At 46.3% G+C, this 21916-nt stretch overlaps 1 protein-coding gene across 1 annotated transcript in view; it reads right to left on the bottom strand.

Annotated features, from left to right (window-relative positions):
- Positions 1-2146: 2146 nt before the first annotated feature.
- The window catches only part of GLDN (gliomedin), a 63456-nt gene continuing 43686 nt past the window's right edge, over positions 2147-21916 (bottom strand). Inside the window, exons 5-10 of the mRNA XM_072808497.1 lie at positions 15628-15765; positions 13803-13931; positions 11004-11087; positions 10781-10906; positions 9610-9760; positions 2147-6555 (exon numbers count right to left, since the gene is read on the bottom strand). Of these exons, the coding sequence (XP_072664598.1) occupies positions 6078-6555; positions 9610-9760; positions 10781-10906; positions 11004-11087; positions 13803-13931; positions 15628-15765 (1106 nt within the window). The 3' untranslated portion in view covers positions 2147-6077. The remainder of the gene's footprint in view (positions 6556-9609; positions 9761-10780; positions 10907-11003; positions 11088-13802; positions 13932-15627; positions 15766-21916) is intronic.

Genomic DNA, 21916 nt, shown 5'->3' with positions numbered 1-21916 from the left:
TTCTGTATGTTGGCAAATTGAACACCAATAAAAAATAAATTTATTATTAAAAAAAAAGAAACTGAAGGTGAGACAAACGGAAAGCTAGTCCATGCTCATGGATTGGGAGCACAGTATTATTAAAATGTCTACACTACCCAAAGCAATCTACACATTCAATGCAATCTCATTTAAAATAATGCCCCCGTTTTTCACAGAACTAGAACAAACAATCCTAAAATTTGTATGGAACCAGAAAAGACCCCAAATAGCCAAAGTAATCTTGAAAAAGAACAAAACAGGAGGCATCACAATCCCAGACTTCAAGATGTATTACAAAACTGTAATCATTGAGGCAGAGTAATACCGACACAAAGACAGGTAGATTGATGGAATAGGAACAGAATAAGGATCTCAGAAATAAATCCACAATAATATGGTCAATTAATCTTCAACAAAGCAGGAAACAATATCCATTGGAAAAGAGACAGTCTCTTCAACAAATGGTGCTGGAAAAACTGGACAGGGACATGCAGAAGAATGAAACTGGACCATTTCCTTATAATACACAAAATGAAACTCAAAATGGATGAAAGACCTAAATGTAACATAGGAATCCATCAAAATCCTAAGGGAGAACAGGGCAGCAACCTCTCTGACCTCAACCACAACAACTTTTACTAGATATTTCTTTAAAGGCAAGGGAAACAAAAGCAAAAATGAACTACTGGGACTTCATTGAGATCAAAAAAAGAAAAAAAAAAAGCTTCTTCACAGCAAAGGAAACAATCAACAAAATGAAAAGGCAACCTATGGAATGAGAAAAGATATTTGCAAAGGACATATTGGATAAAGGGCTAGTATACAGAATCTATAAAGAATTCATCAAAATCAACAGCCCAACAATAATCCAGTTAAGAAATGGGTAGAACATATGAACAGACATTTCTCCAAAGAAGACATACACATGGCCAACAGAGACATGAAAAAATGTTCAACATCACCCATCATCAGGGAAATGCAAACCAAAACCACAATGAGATAATCACACTGGTCAGAATGGTTAAAATTGACAACTTAGGAAACAACACATGTTGGTGAGGCACTGTAAAGGAGAACCCTCTTACACTGTTGGTTGGAATGCACACTGATGCAGCCACTCTGGAAACCAGGATGGAGGTTCCTCAAAAAGTTGAAAAAAAAAAAAAAAAGTTAAAAATAGAGCTACCCTACAACCCAGCAATTTCATTACCAGGTATTTATCCAAAAGATACAAAAACACTGACTTGAAGGGACACAAGCACCTCAATATTTATAGCAGCACTGTCAATAATAGCCAAATTATGAAAAAAACCCAAATGTCCATCAACTGATGAATGGATAAAGAAGATGTGATATAGGGATGCCTGGATGGCCTAGTGGTTGAGTGTCTGCCTTTGGCTCAGGGCATGATCCCAGGGTCCTGGGATTGAGTCCCACATCAGTCCCACACTGGGCTCCCTGCATGGAGCCTGCTTCTCCCTCTGCCTATGTCTCTGCCTCTCGCTGTGTGTCTCTCATGAATAAATAAATAAATAAAATCTTAAAAAATGTATGTGATATATACATATAATGAAATATCCCACCCATCGAATAGAATGAAATCTGGCCATTTGTAGCAATGTGGATGGAACTAGAGGTTATTATGCTAAGTGAAATAAGTCAGAGAAAGACAAATATCACATAATTTCACCCATATGTGGAATGTAAGAAACAAAACAGATGAACATTGGAGAAGGGAAGGAAAATTAAAACAAGATAAAAAACAGAGAGGGAGGCAAATTGTAAGAGACTCTTAACTCTAGGAAACAAACTGAGGGTTGCTGGAGGGGAGGTGGGTAGGAAGATGGGGTAACTGGGTGATGGCATTAAGGAGGGCTTGTGATGTAATGAGCACTAGGTATTGTATCTAAGTGATGAATCACTAAATTCTACCCCTGAAACCAATACTACACTCTATGGTAACTAACTTAATGATAAAGGAGCGATACTACTATTTTTTAATGGGATTTTTTTTTCTTTTTGCTTTGTAATTTTTTGTTTACAAAAGTCATCAGTTCATGCGTGGGCTACCCAACAGCACAGACCCTTTAGAGGAGGTTAGAAAGAAGCAGGTCAGGGCAACAGGTTCTCAAATAGTATTTTTCATTATTTGGCCCAGTTTTATTGTAAATTTGTTGTAGAACTAAGAACTCTTTTTGCTTATGCTGGTATGAAGTGTTAACTACCTAATCGAACAGGCCAATGGACAGAAACCGTGTGGCGTGGCCCTGATCCATTTCTGTGGCCCCTGAATCAGGCTGTGAGAACAATGGGATCACTCTGATTCTCCCTAGGGATGAACTATAAATGTAACAATAATTTCTCAAGAATTGTATAATTTTCATAGCACTTTTCATTTCTCATAGAAAAATGCGAGGAAGTAAGAATACTATTATACATTATACAGATGAAACAGGCACTGAGGGATGAAGATACTTGCCCAAATTCACACAAAGTCAGGTTTTATTGTTTTTTCTTTTTAAACCTGTCCTTTTTAATGTTTAGGCCAAAATGTTATGTTCAAGTTGCTTTGCCTATGCCAATAAATTAGCAGATCTTCATTGCATTTATCTGCTTCTGGTTCTAGTTACTAGCTTTATATAGTTTTCATGTTTTCCTATAGAGAACACAGTCCACATCAATGACTTTTGAGTTTTCCGGAGTTAGCAAATTGCAAGAGTTTTAACAGAGGAGCAACCAATATAATTCTTCCATAGTACTGTTTTGGGTTGTTATTTTTTCTTTTAAATGTTACATGTAAATTAACAAGAAATAAGAATACACTTGTTTCAACATGTGATTGTATTTAGCAGTGATTATTGTACTGGCTAACGTGAAGTAATGACAACCAGAAAAGAGCCATTCCTCAGGATTCATTCATTGTTCAGAATGGTTCAGACCTGTGGTTACAGACTGGAAATTATCGCTTTTAATAGCTTGCTATACTAGGTCACAGCAGTGGGGTGAAAACTGAAAAGCCCTATCTACACGCTTCTTCAGATGGTTTGACATCAAATAGTCACAGCCCACCTGTGTAGTAATGAACTTGGAAGGACTTGTGGCTCCTTCAAGGATCATAATATCTTATTTGAACCTTCACTTTGCAACCTTGAAGGTAATTAGACTGTGAAAGGGCCTAAGACCAGAACATTTCATTTTAAAACTTCCACCCCAGGGCTATTTCTCTCTCATAACATCTGTGCTTAGTGATACGCTGAGCCCATCACCGCCTGCATGGCTTCAATAGGACACATTATCAGTTTGAGAGAAAACGCTTTGAAACAGGGTCCAGCCTACATTTGAGGTTGGGAGGATGGTGTTATTTACTTTCCAGAGGAGAGCTATCTACATTAGATTAAAGAAGCATTAGAGTATTATCTGCTTTGATTCTGACATCAGAAGTGCAGATATTTGGAAAGTGCTTTAAAGCAACTTTGATTGTAAGTGACAGTGTAAACTTCTAAAATGATATCTTGGTTTTAAAACATTAGGTTGTATGATCTATTTTAGCAGTGAGCCCAAACTTTTTTTTTAAGTAGGGTTTGCGGGCAAGAATGAGTAAAATCTTAATTTTTTGTACACGTAAAGACAAACTTTCAACCATATTATAGCATTACCCATTATACCTTGGTCAGACTCCATTGTCCCTCTGCCATGGGAAAAAAAAATCCCAGTATGAGTTTTTCTAGAAGTATAGGATTCCATACCCACAGTCAAAGGAGCCAGGATAGCTCAGATATCAAGACTGAGGCTTCTAAAAATTTTTTTCTAAAAGGAATATGTGCTAATTCAATAACCTGTTTTGGTTTCTACCATATACACAATTAGTATTGTATACTATTATTACTAATACCACTGTTACTATGAAACTGTATTCATATCCAGGTCCCCTGTGTGCAGAAACAGCAACACATATATTTAAATACTTTAAAAGAAGAGTAGTATTCATCAGATGCATTGATCTTAAACATGAAACTATTTTACTTTGTTACAAAACATGAATTCGAAGAGTTTTTTAAGAAGCTATGCTGACATGACACAACCAATGTGATAAAGTGGAGAACAAATTTCAAATATCTGCTATTTTGAGAATACAACAACAAGTCCCCAGTAGCTGCCTAAGTGTTTTCAGGAGTTAGGAGGATTTAAATATTCAAATCTGTAAAGCCTCTAAGTTTTAAAATGCTTCTTTTAATAAGGTATAAAGCCACCAACTCAGGACTGAGTATGAATTGAAACTTATGGGGGGAGAGGGGGGAACCTGGAGCATGTAGCTCTCCTCCTCCACACACAGGAATTCAATAAAGGCAAATTGATGAAAAATCTTTGCGTAAGATTTTCCCTAGGCCCCCTTCCTGGCTGTAGGACCCAGTAACTCTCCAGATTCCTCTCTCTTCTTAGCAGCCCTGCCTGGACCCCAGGCTGCATAATGTTTGAAGAACTGATTTGGCAGAAACATAGGGTATTCAGGTGCAAGTTAAGCTGGATTGGTCTCCTGGCGTCCAAGGAGACCAGATCATATTCTTTAAAACTTTATCAGTGGGATCCCTGGGTGGCTCAGCGGTTTAGTGCCTGCCTTTGGCCCAGGGCGTGATCCTGGAGACCCGGGATCAAGTCCCCACGTCGAGCTCCCTGCATGTAGCCTGCTGCTCCCTCTGCCTGTGTCTCTCTCTCTCTCCCTGTGTCTCTCATGAATAAATAAATGAAACCTAAAAAAAAAAATCCAAAGACTATTAGGGAAAGAGCAGTTTACTAACTGCTTTCGGGGAGGTCCCCTTAATTTTATACTGTTCTCACCCTTCCCCTCGACCAAACACTCAAACCATATAAATTATGCCTTCTTAGGGTGGAATAAAACAAAACATAACAAAGAGCCCGCGGTGAAGAAGCCCTTCCAACAGTCAGGCTCACTTTACATCCTAGACCAGGGGTCGGCAAACGTTTGCTGTAAAGGGCCAGCGGGTGAACGTTTCAGGCTTTGCAGGCCCCTGCTCAGATTCTTTGCAGCGACTCGGTTCTGCCATCGCAGAGCAAAAGCGGTTACAAGCTGGGCTACGCAAGCAAATGCTTGTAACTATTCTAACGCAACTGACAAAAACTGGCAGTGGGCAAGTTTGGCCGAAGGGCCGTAGTTTGCCCGTCCCTGTTCTAGATAATAACCACATACGGTACCTCTCCCGAAAACCACAAAGTGCTTCCCATGGTTCTAGCCAGACGAATGCTCCTTACACAATATTCTGTGCTCTGAGAGCAGAGGCGTAGCAGAGCAAGAAGCAGCTAGGGGGGCCTGAGGAGTCAACGTTTACCCCCAGCTGCAAACCAGCACTACCCGAGATGGACAGGAGCCTGAAGGGCCTGTTCCCGGTTCATTAGCAAACCCGAGCACGTAGCTGTGTCTGGCTTTTGCTTATCTTGAGCCGCAATCAGGAGCCGAGGGTAATTTTCATTCTGGTGCTGTGGTGGCAGGTGCAGAGGCAGAGGAAGGTAATAAGTTACGGTAATAAGGTCCCTCCGTAGCCTGAAAGGGTCCGTGCGGCCGCCCAAGACACTGAATACAAGTCAGTACTAAGGCTTTCACCGCTCAAGCAATCGGGCTTATCAGCTCCGACGTAAATTTGCTCAGCATGTGGCTAAATACCCCCAAACAAAATCAAATATATAACAGTTGTGAGAGCAGCAACAGAGTTTCCTACAGGTAGAGGAAATCTTGCTAATCATTCTCACCAGCCCTTTCCTATTATCAGTCAGGAAAAATAAGGCCCTAAAGAGGAAGGGGTATAACTCACCCAGCCAGTCTGTGGAGAAATCACCAAATCTCAGCTATTTTGACTGCAAGTCTTTGCTATGTTCCCCTAAGGAATCTGAACTGCAGGGGGATTCCCTGACCATATCAACACTCACCTCCTGAGACTACGACAGCTAAATACCTGGTTACCCTAAAGACAAGATTTATGTTGGGGTATAAATGGTGCCAGAGAACATCTGAAAGTTACTGAGGGTGAACAGAATGAATCTTATCACTGGTTTAATGCCGATGACAAAAACTGCACAGGATAAAGCATTAAGTGGCCATCTTCCCACGAATATAAATACTGGTCTCTCATATTGTATGATAACATGGCAAGAACAGACTGGGAAGTTCTTAAATCAAAGTTAGCATTGATCTGTTTCCCTCCTAACAAATCAAAAGCAAATGTTATCCTCATATCCTTGGTGTCTGTGACATAAAGGATCCCTCGGGCAATGAAGGCGTTGCCGGCCTTGGTTTTGGGGTACGTGGTATTGATATGTTGCATCACAGAGAATGTCCTCTCATCCAGCTGGGCGACCAGAATGCTCGAGCCATCCACACTTGAAGCATAGATAATCCAAAGGCCCTTCTCATCCACAGCTAAATTGAAGTAAGTCTTGGAATTGGCAAAGAGGTATTTTCGATCAAAATACAGGGCGTTTTCAAGCTTCAGAGTTTGGGATGTTTCTTTGCCAAATTCAAATCTGAAATGCGTAAAAAGGTAGATATGAGTCAGCATTTTCGTGGACAATGGTAGTTTGGTTTGTTTGTGGCTATCTAGTAAACTGAGTGGGGCCTAGGATTATGCAGTTTTTTTTTTTGTTTTAAGGTTATTTGACAGAGAGACAGCATAAGCAGGGGGAGCAGCAGGCAGAGGGAGAAGGAAAAGCTCCCTGCTTTGCCAGGAGCCCAATATGGGGCTCGATCCAAGGACTCTGGGATCATGACCTGAGCCAAAGGCAGATGCTTAACTGACTGAGCCACTAAGCACCCTGGGACTCTGCATTTCTACATTCTAGGCCACGCTCTTTCCACTGGTCTACCCTATGCTCTGTACATCAAGGATGTAAAGGATAGGGATCCCTGGGTGGCGCAGTGGTTTGGTGCCTGCCTTTGGCCCAGGGCGCGATCCTGGAGACCCGGGATCGAATCCCACGTCGGGCTCCTGATGCATGGAGCCTGCTTCTCCCTCTGCCTATGTCTCTGCCTCTCTCTCTCTCTCTCTCTGTGTGACTATCATAAATAAATAAAAACTTAAAAAAAAAAAAAAAAGGATGTAAAGGATGGTGACTACATCTCAGTGTGCACCTGTGAGCCATGTAGCCCCAGGAAAATTCCTTACCCTCATGACTCTTCAGGTGTTTGCTAACCTCCTGAAATGCCCTAAGATTCTTAGACCTGCAAGGGGCCTTAAAAATGATCTAGTCCAGCCTTTTCATTTCACAAATGAGAAAGGAGAAGTGACTGGCCTGAGAATATAAGTGAGTAGCCAGAGTTTGAATTTAAGTTTTCTAACTGCAAGTTTGGGAGTTCTCCTTCTAACCTATGCTGGAGGTTTTTGTTTTGTTTTGTTTTTTAAGATTTTATTTATTTATTCATGAGAGGCAGAGACAGAAAGAGGCAGAGACCTAGGCAGAGGGAGCAACAGGCTTCCTGTGGGGTGCCTGATGTGGGACTCAATCCCAGGACCCCGGGATCACACCCTGAGCCAAAGGCAGACGCCTAACCACTGAGCCTCCCAGATACCCCCATGCTGGAGTTTTTAAGACAAAAGTGTCACAGCAGTCTCAATGAAGAAGAAAAGTGCCCGCTGAGAACAGATGTGGCAAAGTCATGGCCATGAAGTCCACTTTCTTGTCAGGAGAGTGACAGGATGTATTGAGCTACAGCGTGGACTCCCATGGCCCTCCGCTCCTGCAGGTGGCCTGATTTGCAGACTCTAAATCCAGACTCTGTCAAAAAGTTGATTATGATTCAAAAGTTACCTAGCTCCAGGAATGAAAATTCAGAAACATCAGGCTAAAATAAAAGAAAGGCACAAGAGGGAGCCATTGAGCAGCAGAAGAGCCGAGGAAAGCATGACTGTGGCTAACCAACTGGAAGCCAATTAAGTAAGTGCGAAAAGAAGCCAGAAGAAAGTGAGGGCTTGTAAGCGCTGCCTGCCCAGCTCAGCTCAGAGGCTTCTCCGTCCTCTGACGTCAGGACTGCCATCTGGTCCATCCTACCGTTGCTCTGGTCCTGGTGCCTAGCGGCTGCATTCCAAAGGGCTTATCCCTTGCAGGAGAAACAGGGTCTGATTCCAACCTGCCCCCCACCCCCATGACCCTCCATCCCCGACCCCCTGCCTGAGGCCTGGTAGAAGGCAGGGCTGCAGGACAGGCCTAAGCAGTGCATCACATGCTAAGCTTCATTAAAAGACTATGTCTCTCATGAATAAATAAATAAAATCTTAAAAAAAAAAAAAGACACTTTTTCTTGGAGTGGCCAATCCTCTTTCCAGGGCTCATTCACCCCAGAACTCCCTTATGGCCCTCATCCCTACGTAAAACCATCCCAGGGCCAGTAGGGAACTGCAGGATTTAATGAGGAGGAGTCACAGGGAGGAGCATGCCGGGAAGTGCTGACTTCTGAGCAGGAGGTGGGCTGGTTGCTGTTTTCTGTAGCACAAGACTCATCCAAATGATGTAGCCAGGGAGATGTTGAAACGATGGGGGCTCTGGTAGAGGGGATGAGAGGCCAAGGCGGGGATGCTTCCAGCCACAGCTGATGTGTGTCCTGTCCCCAGCCTGACCCACACTCTAACGCCAGCAAAGTCAGTCCAGCTGGGCCTCTTCCAGGGGAGGAAGGTGGTGAGGGAGAGAGATGACAGGCCTAGTTTTCCCTTGGGTCCTTATCTCTTGTTTTGAATGACTGGGACTGTGGCTTTCATAACACTGGCGTCATTTCAGATAGGGGTACTGCTGGAAGGCTGCAGAGGCTCTGGGCCCTCCTCTCAGTCTGACAAGGACCTGCAGCCCGCAGGAGGTGGGGTCTCCTCCAAAGGCACACAGTGAGTAGGGGAAGCTGGACCCTGACTGAGTTCCCTGCTTTCTTGACTTGCCCAAGATGACCTGCTTCTGCCTCAAAAGCCTAGAGCTTGATTTCCTCTTGAGCCACAAAGACAAAATTTTAGCACTTCTTTTGGGGAGCCAGGAAGACACTGCTCGGTCTACTCAGGGGACCACCTCCCTTGGGAGAGCAAAGAGGAGGAGAGGTAGCCTGGTAAGGGTCCCGTCAGGACAACAGGTCAGTCAGAACACAAAGACCCCTGACTTCACACCGTCTTCAGTCTTTGGTCTTCAATGATTGGAGCCGTGATGGGACATTCTTCACACCCAAGGGTTTTCAGGATAAAACTGACTTCGGTGTGTGACACCTTCCTGACAAGGGAGCCCTCGGTTCTTCCTGCCTCTTTTCTCAAAGGATAAGAAGGCTTATCCTGATCTCTCTAGGTCTACTCTCTGGCTCTGTCCTCACTCTTGGTATCCCCACCAGCAATACGGCAGACCCCAGGCCAGGGCTGGGTCCTGGGGCTCACTCATTGTGTCCTGTGGTTCACTCAGTCAGCAAACCCTGACTGACCCTGTGTGCCAGGTTCTGGGGACAGAAAGTTGAGGGAACCACTGTCCCACCCCCTAAGTAGCTCTCAGATAACTAAAGCACCACACAGGTGCGGTCTGCGATGCGTGGGGAGGGCGGCTGTGGCCCGGATGACTCACCTCACTATGGTGTTGGAGCCTCCTTTGTGGTAGTAGAGCGAGTTGTTGTAAACGGCATGCCCGCAGCCATGGAAGTAATAGGGGAGGTGCACGAGTGTGTAACTGCCATTCAGCAGTGAGGGTTGGTCTTTGAATTCCTTCACCCTGATGCCTGCAGGGGAAAAGCCAGGGAAAGGCATGGGAGTGAGTCAGGGGAGGGAGTTACAGGAATGGAAGTCAAGAGTGAGGTGTCTTGCAAGGGTCCGTGTCCAGGTTGGAGTCTCAGACCCCCAGACCCAAAGTCCAATTCTCTTCTCTGGATTCCTGAACTGTCCTTCAAAGATAGAAGCCACAGAGTTGGCTTTGCTCCTCCCAGGCCAACTGTATCACTCCTTCCCAGAACTCTCTAGATTGTTTATGAAATCTTCTATCAGACTGATATAGGCTGTACTGGGAACAGCAAATAGTTGGCACTTGGGCAGTCACCTCCACCTTCTCCTGCCACTGCTAATTCAGTGTTCCTCTTTCTTTCTGAGCCACCGAGTCCCTCTCCATTGGAATCCGGGTAGTCACTACCAGCTGATCACTGAGCCCTGAGGAAATGAAGCAGTGTCTCGGCAACTGCTCTGCCCAGTGAGTGTAGTCAGACCCCTTTAGGAACGAGGCTACTGCTACCACCACTGGCAATCCCTGACCATGCCTCCAGGATAGCATAACCAGGGCCATGCTCAGATGCAGCATGCTGCACGATGGCACTTCACCTTGTCCCCTGGACTCTCTGTCCAACAGGCATCTAGGAAAGATGGCCAAAAGTACTCTCCTTACAGAAAGATGGACGGTGCACGAGAATTTGTTTCTGACATTTCTTCCACATTGTGGTTTTGGGCTTTATAAGGCTGTAGTCATAATGCTATTTGTTCCCTTTTAGATACTTTGCCTAAAACTGGATAAGCTACACTGGAGCACCCTGGTCATGCCCCGGTGATTTGAGCTGTGAGGCTTGTCATCAGTGTGCTCAACTGAGAAAAGTGGTCTGCCCATTCCTTCCTTTGTGCTTTTGAAAATAACGAGCAGTTCTGTGACACCAGTCGGTAGGGATTTCAGACACACAGAAATAGAATAAGCCTGAAGGCAGGCAACAGATGAAGAGCAAACTACAACACAGACACGAGTCATTGCCAAGTGAAGGTACCTGAGAAGTGTTCAGTCACCCAGATCCGTTCATCACTGTTGTTCGCAGACTCTCTTATCCAAGTCCCAAATGTCTCTGTAACTTTCAATACTTGTGTCGGACTTCCGATGGAAGCGATCATGGATTCTACCAAAAGAAGAGAAAGGAAAATTAGTCATCCTCCAGTTATGACTTTAAGGCATCCAATATCTGAATTTCAAAACAAGATGCTTTGCTTCTGAACCTGCTGGTGGAGAATGGTGTTCCCCGACTTTCTCATCAGCTTTTCCAACCAAGGTGTCATCATTTGGTATCACACATGTCTCACCTAAAACAACGATGACAAGGATCAGAGCAAGTGCAGTGGCATAGTGAGATTTGTGTAATGTTATAACTGGTGCTTCCCCTCACTTCATTTCAGACTCTAGTCCTATAAGCAGCCCCTACAATAGGCCCACCAAGTTCTTTGGTGGCTTGCTTTTTTAAGCAACAAGTCATACACTTCTAATTCCCCCACCTGGCCCCCACCCTCCACTTGGTGAGTTCCCCACAAGCTTTCCATAATCACAGCTGCTAAGATAATACAATCCCAAGAGGATGTCAATGAAAGGGGAAAAGTGGCCTGTTCAAGCCCTCAGCATTCTGGGGTTGGAGGGAGAGGAGAGCCTTTCTGACACTTTCTTGGCCCATCTGGCTAGGTGGTATCACCATCACGGATTCCATTTTCCTGGAAGGATTCTCACTTTCAGGGAAGCTGATGGGGCCTCTGGATAGGGTAGTCACCTTTATCTCGTCTTCCTGGACTGCCAAAGGGAGGAACCACAGAGGAAGAAGGAGCCCAGAGATGTTGGAGCTCTCCTCCACCATCTCCCACCTGTGTCTGCTTGAAGGTCTATGGGACAGAGGTCCTCGACAGGCACCTGATTCATAGTTGGCTGGAAGCTATACCCGAGCTAGAAGTCATCCTACCTGGGTTATAATTGATCCCTTTAACAGATGTGCTTCATTCACACCTTTAGTGAAGAGGTGTCTAAGGTTAGCCGAAGCAGGACAGAAGGGAGGAACATGGCCAGTGTGAAGACAGAGGGAGTGGACTGGCTGGGGAGAAGGACCTGGTCTGGGGCTGCAGGGGAGCAGACGCAAATCAAGCTTTTTGGAGAAGTTCAGCCCACTCACCTAGACCAATTCTGAGAGATTCAAATCACCTGTAGTTGCTAGATAGAAAGGGGCACCTCTGTTGTCCCAAGCTCTCAGAATAATCTAGAAAGGTTTCTTTACTAGTGAAATAAAGGGCAGGACCCCATGTACTCTAAGCTTCTTTCTAGCGGGATGAGCCTGTGTCTCCCTCAAGTCCTCCTGTCCCCTGATGAGGGCAGTCTTGGGGTTCTGTTATGACTCCCCCACATGCAATCCTGCTGCCTCTGAGTTTCATCTGGAGTTTCTGTTAAGGAACGTGGTTGCACAGGAAGGGGACAGAGAGACTCCCCTATTCTTAGTCTGAAGAAAAGGCTCTCATTAATTCATCTTGTACCAACCTGCTTCTAGAGCTGTGGGGGAGGGAAGGGGCCTAAAGAAATGGGACTGGAGGAGGAGAGAAGGCAAGTTCAGGTGCAAGATGCGTGGCAACTGAGGACTTATTTCTAGGAGGCAGAGCAGAAGATTACAGCCTCTCATTCAAAGCAGTTTTCACAATACGGAGGCCCAGCCCCTGCTGACCAGCCTCTTACGCAGGTGAGGCAGGGACGGGTACTTCTCCTCCAAGCACCTGTGTCCTGGCTGCCACAGCCTATGGCAAACCAGGACTCTGTAAAGGCCCGGGTCAGATTCCCCCCTTCTCCCAGGCGAAGGTTGCAGCTCAGCTCATTCTCTGAGGGCAGCTGAACAAAGAGCTGGTGCTAATGGAGTGGGTGGCAGAGGGTCATGGAACTAACTGCTGGGCAGAGTTATAGTCAGTTTCCACTGACTGGGGGGTGAGGGGGGTGACATCTTTGAAAGCACAGATTCGCCCACTCTGACAGCTGAGCATGTGTGCCCAAAATGTCTTCCTGCAAAAATAGGGCACCAAACAAAACTAAAGACAGCTTAGGGAAGTGGCAGTGAGATTCACAATGAGTGTGCAAGAAACTCCAGGCAGGATCCTCCTTTCTCTGTTTGCCACTGAAGTGATGGCATCAAGTTGTGCCCTCTCATGGCCTTAGCAGGTGAGTAGGTCCCAGGTCACCACTCTGGGGAGAAGTTCTAGCATCACATTAGAAGTGTTTTTCATTCATATGGCCCTTCATCGTAATTAGCTTTCAATCCTATGGCCACCTCTGTCACAGACTGGCCAACAAATAAGTCCCTTGGCCTTCCAGAGATCAGGTGTCCCTAGCCTTTGGTTGGCTTAATCTCAAAGTCAGAATTTCCATCTCTGAAAGGAAAGCTCTCTAAGAGCAGAGCTTCAGAGCCAGGCAGACGTGAATCCCAGCTCCGTCACTTACTAATGGAGTGACCTTGGGCAAGCTACACAGCTCCTTGGGGTTTCAGTGTTGGATCTGTATGTTGGCGGCAATACCAATTCCTGTGTCATGACACTGCTGTGAGAATCCAATGAACTAAGCACTTAGCGCTGTGCCCCACGCGTCGTTAGCATGAAAAGCTTAGCGGTGGTGAGGGCTGAACTGTAGTACTGTGGGGAGTTAACCAAGCTGAACCTCCCCCTCATCTCCCCAGCATCATCAGCCAAGCCCTTCACACTCCCAGAGTGAATGGCTTAGCCTTTGAGACTGTTTCAGGGGAAGGGATGATGGATTTGGCAAGGAAGAGAAACAGGCTGGTGATAAAAGACGGGAGGGTGAGGAGGCCCAATTCTAAACCTGCTACAAGTTCTCACCCTCAGGGCAGACTGCCCAAGCAGCCTGTCTCAAGGGGGATCTCTCACTTCAGTCAAAAATCTCCTCCCTCTGTTTAAAAATTCTGATTGCAAAGCCTGAGTGAAGCCTGAGAGTTTGGGATCATTAGCCAAAGAGGTGGGCTCCCTGGGGCAGGGGCAGGGGCTGGTGACCTGTACACTGGCCATTGAACATGTTTGGCTGCCGAGGGCCTTTAGCTCGTCTGCTTCCAGGAGGTCCTGGGGGACCTGGAGGGCCTGGGGGTCCTGGGAGGCCAGGAGGGCCTTGGTCACCTTTGGCACCTGCAGAGAAAGAAGGGGGCAGGGAGAGAGATTGATTCAAGCACCATAAACAGAGATGGGTTGCTCCTAGGGGAAAGGACAATGGGTAGCTCCAGGGAGGATTGCTGAGCCCCCCTTCCCTGACATAACTGTGTCCTAGCACTTGTCCATGCAAAGTTGAGGAAGCACCCATAGTGGATGTTGAGTTCCAACTATGTGCCAGGAACTGTGCGAAGAATTTTACAAATCTCCTCCTCATCGTTCTTCCCAACCATTCTGTGAGACAGTATTAGTAGCTCCTCAGTGACCCAAGTCTTGGGGAAGTTTGGTACTTGGACCAAGGTCACAACTGGGAATAGGGTTGGAACTCAACCTCAGGTATGTCTCGAGACAAAGCTCATGCTCATGTCACTGGCCATGTTGAAGGATCTCAACCCTGACTGCTTATTAGAATCATCTAAGGAGCTCTGATACAATTCTAATGCTGGGACCCCACGCAAAATAGTTAGGTCAAAATGGTGGGGAGACTGGTCATCCATAATTTTTAAAGCCTCCTCATATGCTGCCAGGTATGTGAAGCACTGCTCTGTGTGTTAGAAGAAATCAGGGGAGCCTGCCTACCCTTGACCTTGGGCAGGCAGCTTAACCATTTGAGCCTCTTTCTTCAAATGAAGAATCTCATGATTCTGACTGAATCTCATCCTCTCTGTCTTGCCTATGAGAATCATAGGTGACTGGCGTGAGTGCTCTACCTTTTAAATTTTATTTTATTTTTATTTTTATTTTTATTTTTTTTAATTTATTTTTAAAATATTTTATTTAAATTCAATTTGCCAACACATAGTATAACACCCAGTGCTCATCCCATCAAGAACCCTCCTTAGTGCTCATCACCTAGTGGTCAAGCTTCTGCTGAGAAGCTTCTAGCATCCTAGTGTCCTAGCTTCTTCAGGACAGATGTCCTGTCTCGCTCACTTTCATATTCATATTCCCAGCTACTAGCAAAGTCTCTGACTCATAAATGGTGTTCTTTGACATTCAAAAATATTTATTGAATACATAAGGATAGTTAGGTTTTTATGATATAAATGGTCTCTGAAGTACTGTGCTTTTAAAACTCTTCGGCCTCTTCCTCCTCCATGACCATCAGCTGTCATCTACTCTTTCCACCATGTGACTTTCTGTGGTTTGTTATGTCTCTACAACCCTGCCACCCTCCCAGATGCCAACTGTCTGCCGGAAACCAGAAAAAGGAGATTGGCAACCATGTCTGCTCTAATTGTATGCCAAAAGGCTTAGGACAAAGATCCTAAGGTCTTCAATGACCCTCCCTGGACTGGGAAGAGAATGCCTGAGCTTTCTGTTAGTTGTCCCCTGAAGTATCTTAAATTGCTGGCTTCTTTGTCTTGTTCTACATTGTGCTAGACTTAATAGCTATTTGGAATAAAGGAAGCTCCCTCCATCCTAATTCAATCTAATCATGGTGTTTAGACTGGAATTATCTAAACTACTTATGCTTAGATCTTAGATTTGGTCTCGCCAACGTTGGCATAACATTCATGGTTTCCCCCTTTTTGAAGGCACAGAACTCCAAACCAGGCTGCAAAGCAGGTGGGCAGTACAGCAGATAAGGAAGACTGGAGCAGCCTTTGTACTAAAAACCAGGCTGGTCGCTGGGCCCGTTCACCTGGGGACAGCCCACGTGCCAGCCCCTTACCTGTGAGGAGCACGTCATTGGACACGTCCCCTTTGTCTCCTTTGTCTCCTTTTCGCCCTGCTGGGCCCTCATGTCCAGTCAAGCCCAGCTCACCACGGTCTCCCTTCTCCCCCGGAGCTCCTGTGGCTCCAGGCAGCCCTGAAGGAGAGAAATGATTTTTTAGCCTGTAGTTCAAGTTATTCTGGTGTGTGCAGCTTTGTACTATTATTGCACATTGTACTTTTAAGGTGAAGGAACTTCAACAACCAAATACCCAAGACTCTGTGACCATTTTAGGATAGCAGCATGATATCAACTCAGTAAAGACTTGTATTTCCAGGTGGCTCTTCTGAATATTTTAGGGACCTTTGGCTAGGCCAACAGGTTGGAGAGAGGAGTGGTCCAGAAAGGGGGCAATCCCAGCAAGAGTGGAAGGAAGGTAAGGCCTGAGCAAAAGTTTGCCACACAGGAAGGTTGGAGCGCTCAGATGACTACATTTGGTGCCCTAGAAGGGTGAGTGTTATTTCCCACGTTATTGGTTTATCCCTCACAACATGTTGGAGTGGCAGGTGGGTAAATCATCCTTACTCTCATTTTTGAGAAGCTGGGACTCAGGCTTACAGTGGTCATAACTGATGCCACTATGTGAGCAGCAGAGATCTTCCAATTCCACCACGGGTGCCCTCTTCTGTAACATTCCAGTGCAAAATGCTTTTACTCAAAAGTGCAAAACAGGTAAAGTTGCTCTAGCACAAGCGTTAAGAGGGATGGTGGTAGTGTGAACAAAATGCAGTGGGTGGACTGTCTGCCTCTGTTCATGGGGAGCCATAACTTCAGGAATTGCGGACCTGCCCCTCATGGTTAGAAATGGGTAAAAGTCTATGCAATGGCCCATCTCAGCATGGATTATGGACAGCACAGCATTCTGATCCCTAGGAGAAAGGAAGCAAACTAGTTGCATGATATGATTGCCCTGGTCACTGCTGGCAAGTAGTTTCCAGAACACAGGGAGTGGTACCCAAAGAGAGCCTAGCAATTTCACTGAGGTGAGGAGACAAAAGCCAGAGCCTGGGGAGATAGAGGTGGCTGGGATCCAGGAGACAGAAGGAGGTATTTGTGTAGATGGAGCTCTGGAGAACTTCAGAGGGGTCTCCTTGAGTCTTTGGCTGAGTAATGAATGATCGGCAGGGTGAAATTCTACAAGGCAGGGAAAAAACAAACAGGAAGTTTGCTATACAACTCTCAGTGCTTGCACAGGGGAAGGGCTCCATTCCTACCAGTCAAAGCAGAGAGATTTCAGAAAAAGATGTGATATCAGGTAAAGTCCTTGGAAAAGTCCTTGTCTCAGCTGTGAGCTTAAATTAGCCCAAGAGTCAGGCTGCTGTGGATCCATCATAACTAAGCTTAAAAACCAGCTTCAGAAATGTTAATGAGAGGTGAAAGCAGTTTCACTGCCAACATAGAGTCCATGATTTGAATCATTTAGTGAATGTAATGCAGCACATTAACAATTTAAGCAAGAAAAGGATCATCTCAGTGGATGCAGAAAAGGCATTTGGTAAAATTTAACACCCATTCTTAAAAAAATTCTTATCAAACAAGATAATACCTATGAAATACCTATAGCAAACCTCATTCTTAGTGATGAAACACTAAATGTTTTCTCCCTAAGGTCAGGAATGGAACAAGGGCATCAACACTCATCGCTTTTATTTCACACAACACCAGAAGTCCCAGCTAGTGCAATAAAGCAAGGAAAAAGAAAGAAAAGGCAAAAAGATCAGAAAGGATGCATTCGAATTGCCTTTATTTGCAGGTAGCTGATTGTTTTTGTAGAAAATCTCATGGAACCTCTAAAAAAGCTACTAGAACTCCTGAGCATGGGGACACTGGAGGCCTGAGAAGGAAAGGGATTGCCTAACACTGTGCTGAAGTCCTGCCACACAGGACTCTATTAACACAGTCTCTAGACGCAGGACCCACATGCTCATTTTCACAACGGCTTCCTGGAGATATTGCTCAAAGTGGCAGAGATCTCAGGCCACAAGGAAGAGCCAGAGCATGTTTTAGTGCAAACAGATCTTTAGTTCCACTCAACCTCTATAACCAAGAGGGCTTAGGATCCATTAATTTTATTTTATAATTACTCTGCTAGTGTCCAAGCCCCCCTTTTTTGAAGGCTTTTATTTATTGGAGAATGAGAGAGAGAGAGAGAGAGAAGGGACAGGGGGGACAGAGGGAGAGGAAAAGAATCTCAAGCAGACTCTGGGCTGAGCATGGAGCCCAATGTGGGGTTCCATCTCATGACCCTGAGTCATGACCTGAGCTGAAACCAAGAGCTAGGTGCTTAACTGACTGAGCCACCCAAGTTCTCCCCCACCATGCTTCTTCTTATAGGCTCTGGCTAAGTGACTGCCCATTCACCACCCCTCTCTTATGCTCATCAACTTACCCAGTCTCCACTTCCCAGCTGTCATCCTTTTGGCATTGCAATTGTCCTCCCTCCAGATTAACACTCCAGGTTTTAAAATCTGGACCCACTCCATCCCCACTTCCTACCATCCCCACTGTGCCTAGAGAATCAGAGAATTCAGGATTGGAAGGCACCTTGGAGATCATGCAGATTAACCTCGAGTTCCACCCTAAAAGCCCCTCTATGCTACCTGATTGGTTCTTCTCGAGTCCTTGTCATCAGTCAGAAGGTTATTATGTCACATCATATCACAGCATGTACTGGAATATTCTGCACTGCCATCAGGGGCAATATTCCCTAAAACCTACATCTGGAGCTCTTATCACCCTTTCCTTTATGTTGGGTGTGATAAATATTCAACGTGGTCTTTTCTCTTCCAAATCCAAGGGACCCTACATGGACCATCCCAAGGAAGACAGCAGTGTACTCAAGAACCTTCAAGTATTGATCACTGTTAGACAATGCAGTGAACAAAGAAGTGTGTGCTAGATTTCAGCCAACCATAAAAACCACATCTTCAGAAAAACTATGAAATTCAGCTGTTGCATGGGCTTGGAGGCCCGAGTTTCCTCCCTCTGCTGGTGGTGATGCTGGGGCATCGTACACTGGTGGAGGTGTCGGGACACAGTGGGAGAGGATGTGAGGAGGAGCTGGGGCAGCCCCCCTGTGATGGCACTTGCCCAGCATGGATTCAGTCCCATAGATGGCAAACCAGGCCTGTTGGGAGGGGCAGGGCTGCTAATGCGTCTCTCACAGCAACACTGAAGACCCGTGGCCCCGGGTCCCCCCACCCCTGCCCATAGTCATTAGGATGGCAGCTTGCTGCAAAGTGGTTCACTCACTTAAGAAGAGTCCTTAATCAGGGGCCTCTGCATAGGAAGACACGTCCTTTTGTTGGGATTTTAAATAGGCAATTTGGCACATTATCTGAAGGACACAAAAGACTAGAACGTTGCCATAGAGTCCAGCCAGCACAATGCACCCAGTATAACTGATACCTTCTAAAGGTTTCACATGACCCAGATTGGGCAGTGCTCTGGGAAATGGTGTCTTCTGGTTACTTCAGGCTTCTCTTTTCCGGGCATTTATTCTAGTCACAAAGAGCCTCTCTGCATCAGCATCCGATTTCCCCTTTATTCCTCCCTCTTGTGCCTTTTCTTTCTCAAAGAGGCCGACGATGTGTGAGACAGGAACAGCTTCATACCAGAGCGCAGCTGTTATAAAGCCGCCCCCCTCCCCACCCCGCCCAGGGTGAGTCTCTAAAGCTCAAGATATTAAAGACCTTTGCTTCAGAATATATTGCGGCGGAGCTGGGTGCGCGCGATCGTTTTGCAGCTTTCGGGAAGAACGGGCGGGGGCCCTTCTGTCTCCATAGGGTCTGTCTTTCTCTTAGACCAGTGCCTCCCACCAAGTTTCCTCTGGGCCCCCTTGGCCGTGCCCTGGCCCTGGGCCTGGCCCCTCGGAGGCCCTGGCACCACTGACCCCTGGGGGGCACCCCGGGGGCTTGGGCTCAGCACATTCTGTGGACCAGAAGGGCCAGAGTCGGCTCGGCCGCCGCGGGGGCTGGAAGCCCATCCCCGTGTTTTCCGTCCCGGTGGCGCCCACTCAACGCGAACTGTCTCACCAGCTTTAGAGTTGGGGGTTGCACGCTGTTGTCGGGGGTCAACTCCAACGCCAGCATCTTCCCAGCAGGGGGTGAGGGAGGGCGGCTTATTTTTGGCAGGACCGGCTGTCACTGACTGAGGCAGGGCGGCCAGAGGGGGCCAGAGGGGGTCGCCCGAAACCCAGTCCTGAGATCGGAGTGAATAAAAAGGAGGGCATTCCTCTGTTTCCCGAGGATTTTTAGAGAAGACGATGCAGAATTAACCCTTAGTGGGAAAGTGAGAGACAGATGGGAAAAAAAAAAAAAAAAAGCAAATGCTTGGTTTTGAAGCAAGGGAATGCCAAACTACACAGAAGATGCAAGATGGACAACATTTACGTCTCTTTAGTTCTTCTCTCCAAGTCTAAGTTGGGGTTTTCAAATGAATACAGGCATTTCAACTAAGATTCCCTTCTGGGTTGAAACCAAGTTTTTGGAAACAATAGCTAACATGAATATGGCACTTACTATGTGTCAGGTCCTATTCTCAGCCCTATATATATTTCTCATGTAATCTTCTAAATGGCATTATGAGGTGGATATTACCATTGTTCCTATTTTACAGATGCGGCAGCTGGCACAGAGTGATTAAGTAGCTTGCCCAAGGGCACAGAGGAAATAAGTGGAAGAGCCAGGGCCCAAACCATGCCCTCAGGCTCTGGCTCCAGGCTATTCCACTGTTGTTCTTGGCATTGCCGGATCAGAAAGTGAAGGTTATCTCCAACACTTCAATTTCCCAAACACAGTGGCTAGGCTAGAGCTCTATACTCTGGTTTCTGCTCGTTCTTCATCTCCTCAAGAGCCCACAGTGGCTTCCTGCCACCTCCCACAGACAGGCATCTGGCTAGCCTGGGTCTCTTCTAGCGTCCCGGGCAGTGTCACTAACAGTCTCCCCAGGCCAGGCCTTCTTCTCCTGCCCCTGCCAAACCTTCCACAGCTCCCCACTAGTTATTTCTAAGATGTTGATCACACTTCTCTCTCTCCCCTTACACTTAGCCCTACTATACAACCTGTCTTCTACACAGGGTCCTATTTGTCCATTATGCGCACAGGGAAATTGAGCTTTCTCTTCTGGGAGTGTTACCTGCTGTGCACTATTACAGCCTCCTTCTGGTCAGAATAACCAGCTACTACTCAACAGCTGTGTGTGGGATACATCTTCTCTTTCACCTGGAGGGGCAGCCCTCATGGATGGAAAGTATGCTCTCCTCTTCTCATGCATGCACGCACGCATTCTTCATTTGTCAATTATTCACAGAGCCTCACCTGAGCCTGGCAGAGAGCTGTACCAAATAATAGAATATAGAAGACATGGTCTTTTCTTCATGGACAAGCACTGGAGGAGACTATTTAGAAAATGGAAACCATGTCAGAGTTGTGGGAACCCGACCTCCTCAGTCTACAGATGAGACCAAGCCTCAATGGTGAAGTGACCTGTCCAAGGCCTCGGAGCTAGTTGGGACCCAAGGCAGGTGCTTCTGGGACTCCTTCCATTGCCTTCTTCTGCCTGGAGGGCAGGAAATAAGAGGTGCAAAATCAACTCTGCATGCCTGCCGGGCAATTATTCACTAAATGGTGCATATGAACTATGTGCATATCCTTGCACATGTCCTGGAGGCTTTTCTGAAGGGCTGGCAGCCTCTGGCGCTCCCTGTAAGACTTAATGGCACCAGCTCCCAAGACCAGGCCTTCTGCCCGTCTGCTCCTGCTCTGTGGCACCTCCAGCGATGCTGCTCCCACAGCTTGGGGCCAGCCCCTCCAGCCTAGAAGCTCGGTGTAGTTGTGTTTAAGAGCAGGGGTCTGGGAGTCAGAGAGACCTGGTTCGAGTCCTCCACTTCTTACCTTTGTGACATTGGACGAGTTATGTCCATTCATGTCAACAAAGACTTAATTGCCCATCCCCCCTTCACTGGGTATTCCAGGTCCCGCAGGTTAGGACTAAGCAAGATTTACATGGCTTGGCTGTCATGGACCTCAAATTCTGCCTAGGGGGTCAGACCATCAGTGTATCAACAAGCAAATGCAAGGAGAGAATTTCCGGGAAGGGATATGTGTTTTGGAAGAAGAGAGAATGTGACCATGTTCATGAGGCAGGAGCTAGGCACAAAGGTCGGGGACAAACTTGAGGACAAACTTGAGGAGAGATGATAGTAGACTTGAGACCTGCACCAGGACCAGCTGCAAGAAGAACAGGG

The sequence above is a fragment of the Canis lupus genome, chromosome 32, assembly GCF_048164855.1.
Source record: "Canis lupus baileyi chromosome 32, mCanLup2.hap1, whole genome shotgun sequence".
NCBI lineage: Eukaryota > Metazoa > Chordata > Mammalia > Carnivora > Canidae > Canis > Canis lupus.
The sequence above is the reverse complement of the archived record's forward strand: the minus strand, read 5'-3'. Positions and strand labels throughout refer to the sequence as shown.